Source organism: Atta cephalotes, assembly GCF_000143395.1.
Source record: "Atta cephalotes unplaced genomic scaffold scaffold00052, whole genome shotgun sequence".
NCBI classification, from domain to species: Eukaryota; Metazoa; Arthropoda; class Insecta; order Hymenoptera; family Formicidae; genus Atta; species Atta cephalotes.
In genome coordinates, this window is record NW_012130116.1 from 1,662,661 (window position 1) to 1,668,134 (window position 5,474).

The 5,474-nt window shown below is 30.5% G+C and overlaps 1 protein-coding gene across 1 annotated transcript in view; it reads right to left on the minus strand.

Annotated features, from left to right (window-relative positions):
* Window positions 1-591, minus strand: part of LOC105623075 (small integral membrane protein 14-like) — a 1,555-nt gene extending 964 nt beyond the window's left edge. The window contains exon 1 of the mRNA XM_012204476.1: window positions 517-591. Coding sequence (XP_012059866.1) covers window positions 517-588 — 72 coding nt within the window. The 5' untranslated portion in view covers window positions 589-591. The remainder of the gene's footprint in view (window positions 1-516) is intronic.
* Between the last annotated feature and the right edge of the window lie 4,883 nt (window positions 592-5,474).

Below are 5,474 nucleotides of genomic sequence, written 5' to 3' on the forward strand. Positions count from 1 at the left end.
ATATATATATATATATATATATATATATATATATATATATATATACATCAATACATTTATGTGTCTCGTAAAAGTCACGTTCATACTTTATGCATATTTTTTTCGCGTTTTAACAAGAATTATTACGGAATGTATACTTAAAAACGAATGTATTCAGAAGCGAACAGATCTTCTTTTTTACATTCGAATCTTTATAATTCGACGTCCTCATGTTTGATTTGTGTAATGTATCATGCATCGGCAATCGACTTACGTAATTGAAACATTTTTACGTAACCGCGTGGCGCAATGAATTTCTGCCAGCTAAACAGAAGAGGTCATTGCGTTACAGGTCGTCCAAGAAACCTCGTTTATTGTTCGGCCTAAAGAGACCTAAACGCGAAAAAAAAAGGAAAAGGAGATGCATCTTTCGTCGCCATCCATTATCCGACCACGATCTTATCGCAACATATCAATCTGACGAACTCATATTTTTTTTATTTATTTTTTATTTATTTTCTCTCTTATATTACTTACGATAGAAAGCAGATGTTGCACGGACATGTGATTCCACATGCATTCGCAGGGGTCGAATCCTTCGTCGCTCATCGTGATAGATGGGTGACCTTCTGCAAAATCTGCCGCTGCACATGACAATTAAAAAATTATCTCGATTATTGGAATTATTAGATACGTCAATGTTTCTTTTTCACCGCAAGCGCAACCTACATTTTTCCGTCGTGCGTTCTGGCTTTTTGCCATCGATAATCTGCGAAACGTATAACTTATTTCTTATTTATGGTCGGTTACTTTTATAAACGGAGCAATATACTGACATCATAAAAAAAAAGAAGAGAGACTCACCAACAAACAATACTCTTTGCCAATTCTTTATAAATTTGATACGTGTGATTACATGAATAATTTAGCGCAGAATTTCAGAGAATTACATATAAGTATACATTTATAGCGCAAATAAATAAATTATCTTAATTAATTTTTCTATATATTTAATAGTAAATGTTAGAATATTAATTGATTAAAAACGAGTTTAGATTCGAAGTAACAAGACGTATTTTTATATTTGTTCCAAAAAGCTAAACTAAAATGTATTATCAATTGTCGTATTTTCAAAGATGTCTTGTATAAATTACTCGCATGTGAACGAGGTGCAATTACTCGCATGTGAACGAGGTGGATATAATATCTGCCTTCTTATCTGGCTTGATACGATATACGCGACTATACATTAGAAGATATCTCACGAATGCGACATAAATGTTACGAACTTATGCAGTGTAAATTATCGGTGGAATTGTTAGGTTGGAGTACCGTTTATCGTGCACGTGGATGAGCTACATGTTATTTTAAATATGTCGTAAAACTTATTTCTTCCAATGATAGAGATACTACGTTACTTCGTTTTTGAGCTCGAGAATACATTTATTAATTTAATGACTTATATGTTTATTTATGCGACTTATGTTATATATTATGTTTATTTACTCAATATATTGACTTTCACGTTATCCATGTCTGGTAACACAAGTTTCTGCGAAAGTTCTGTCACTCATTGTGTTTTAATTATAAATTAAGAATAATTTTTAATCATTTACTAAATATTTAAGTCATTAAAGAAACAATATAAATTATAATAATGTAATGTACTTCATTGTCTTAAGACATTAAAAAAACAATAGTACTTAATGTAATAAATAATGTAATAAAAACAATAGTACTTAATGTAATAAATAATGTAATAAAAACAATAGTACTTAATGTAATAAATAACAACATATTAAACTCAATATATCCTGAAATCAGCTTGATAGTCAATGTAATGATAATTTGCTTAAATATTTAAAATAATACCTTCGCATGAAAGAGAAGTAGAACGTTCGTTTGATTCAATTTGTCGAATTTAAATATTCCTTATTTTTAAACAGGATGTTGCGAACAAGTTCAAACTCGCAATAACAAAATATATATATTCGTTAAAACACGTCCAAGTTAAAATTATTACTGTATTATTGATTTTCACAGCTTCAAGGACATTGCATATAACGCGAACAAATTATTTTCTTTTCTAAAAATTTAATATACTTGACTTTTAGTTAAATTTATTGTAATATAAATTGTTTTTTTTAATAAATTTATTTTATTTTTAATACATATTTTTAATACAATGTACATGCTATGAATTTAAAAAAATATATATAAGATAAAATATTGCTATTAAGTGGCATATAAACTTATCTTAAAAGTTTAAAAAGTTTAGAAAGTTCATAGAGAATGCGAATGTTGCGAGATTAGTCGAAGGAAGTCGTAAATCGCGGAAAAATATTAAAGAAATGTAGTCTCAATGAGAAAATCATCGATAGTTACATGAATTACTGCGATACGCAACATTAATTTACAATACGCGTTAGAACTACAATAAAGAAACGATTCATGGTACTGATTCTAATCCTATAGCAAACGTCAATTGAAATTCGTTAAATAAACACTCGTTAATAACTCCGTTTACACTTATTTTTTTAAAAACGTAAACTTAATCTCGATTTAACTTACTGTTTATCTAGTTTTAAATATTAGAAAAAAATAAAGAATGAATTAACCTGAGATTAAAATAAATTTACATTAATAGAAATGAATATTAACAAATTAAATGACACAACGCAAAATATAGAAATTAGATTGCTGTTATTCGAGCATCGTCAGAAAGACAGAATTCTTTCAAGTAAATCATTTACGTAATGCGGCCGTTGCAACGATATTTTCGCGTGTATATCGAGCGAATGATCCGCAATCGGAATTTTTCTCATCTCCACGTGCATCACGCTGTCACAGTTCCCGGAAAGTTAAACAGTAAGTTTTACGGGGACTTATTACAGTTCTTGAAACTAAATAACAATAGGTCTATTCGAGTTTCTTGTACTTTTTGCATTCGGCATCTTCACAATCTCTTTCGAACTTCCAAATATATATATTTATTAAATTTCATGATTAATTTATTAAGACATTTTTTTTACTTATCTATCAATTTTATAGGTAAAACTTTTGACTCGTAGCCCTTTTTCTTTTAACTTTTTTAAATTATTGAGCCATTATACTATATATGATATAATATATATTTATCTCTCTCTCCTTATAAGGAAAAAGACTTTTGGAGATTTTAAGCAACGCAAACAGATTTAATATTACAAAAATGAGCAAATTTATTAGAATATTTATAACTTTACTTACTTTGGTCATCTAGTGAATTGCTTACTTTTGTAATTTTCACCTCGTCTCAATAAGAATCGTAATTAGTAAAGCTAGAAACACATAAAAAATATAAGGCAATAAGATTTAAGCAATAAGCGAATCGGCAATCACAGTAGAGAACGTAAAGTAGTTCTATAATTGTCCGATTCGATTATTGTTTATGTTTTTATGTGTTTCTGGTTTAAATCTCCTGTTGCTTGTGCACTTTTTGCACTCAGCATCTTCGCTTTCTCCTTTCGATCTCAATGAGTCCGAATATAAGTGCAAAACTTCTGAAGGCTCCAAGTAACGGAAAACAAACATGAATTATTCCATTTGATGCTCACAGCACTCTTGGAATTAAGGCGTAGTTTTTTTTTTTAATTCATCGATTGATCAATCGCAATGTGCAAATGCAGCTTTTACAGAACAAAGTTGCATTTGCGTATAATTTTTGTATAATGCGAGTTGATGAATTAAAAAACTCGCTTTTACTTCGTTCTTCTTATCAAGTGTTAAATAAGGATAAGTAATGTTCTATGCGCTGTGAGCGCCAAATAGAACACAGTTATCACAATCATAGCGATACGCGGAGCGAGAAGGGAGAGGATTAGCAGCTGTGGGCCGCGAGAATCGCGATTTTCTGCGCGGCTCGCCTCGTTTCCGCGTTTTCTCCGCATGAGAGATCGATGATATCCCCACAGTGATTTGTGGACGACGAGAGAGAAGTATAGCTCCATCGCTCACGTCCGTATGGTATGACACGAATGCGTCGCGACGGACGGCGCGAAAGCGCCGTCGAACGGGAAGTCGCGGGATGACAAGCGTCGCGACTTATCGCATCGACACTATCGCGCGCGAAACGGAAAGAGGGAAAAAACAAGAAGAAAAAAGTGAAAAAGACGCGACCCAAATGAACGATCGATGACGGATCGTCGAATGGAGGGACGAAAGTATCCGTCGAAAGATGCACGTTACTCACCGTCGTTGATCGAGAAAAATGGGAATGAACGGAAGAACTGGATTACCACTGCGTGACGCAGCTTGACAGCTTCAGGCGACTTGGACGACTTATGCTCGGCCCATTCCAACCATTACAATCGTCGCTGGTCATCGCCTTCGCTCGTGTAATACGTTCGCAACCGTGCCTTCGTGACCTCGTGGGATTGGCGCAAGGCTGGCCAATCGACGAGAACGGCGCGATATTTTCAAACCCGTGTTCGAAGACAGTAGATAAATTGTTATTTGGAAAATTTCGACCTAAGAAGGTCGACCTAGAGACATTTTTTCAATTTTTTTTTAAATGAAAACAAAATTTGAAGTGAAAGTTTGATTATTCTCTTTTTACAGTAGGGATATCATCGATCTCTAGCAATGTGATTCATAATCTTGGCATTTTGAATTATTATGTAAAAAAATCGCAACCTTGTTGCGTGATGCAAAAAGAATGGCATTCTATTTTTTAATAGGAATTTGATTATTCTTTGCTTTATAAACTTTACAGCATAAAAGATAATTTATAAAACATAATTATGCGCATGACGTATGTTTTGCAAAACGATGTAGCAAATTTTACAGCTATCCTGTTAAATAATTTGTATATGTATAGTAATTGTATATGTATAGTAAAGAACAATTTCTTGAACTTGAAAGGATTAATTAATCTGAATTTTTTCGAAAGAATTAAAGTGTTGTTTTTTTATTTTGCATTTTTTAATTGTATGTTGTATTGCAAAAATAATATTATTTTATGCATGTCTTTTGATAATTATGAATATTATGATTGATGATCAGATTGATTTATTTCTAGTGAAACATTGTCCAAGATTTTTTATATAAGAACATATAAACATGTATAAACTTATATAACTTACATAAAAATATATATATAATTATAAAATACATATGTCCAAATATATTTCTTTATTTTGTAAAATTAATTAATAATTAATTAATAATTATTTTATAAAAAGTAATTATGAGAAGACAAAAAAATAATTAAAGGGATAATTTGCTCATTGCTTCTTTTTATAAAAAAATTAAGTTTGCAAAAGTGAAAAAAAATTGTCCAAATATAATTATTTACACGATTAAAAAAAAAATATATATATATATATGTATATGTATATATATATATATATATATATATAGTCGTACTTTTACTTTTACTTCTACTTAACCTAACCGTATATTTAATTTTAAATTAAATAAAATTACTAAATAAATTAACTTTTTTTCTTTTTTCTTTT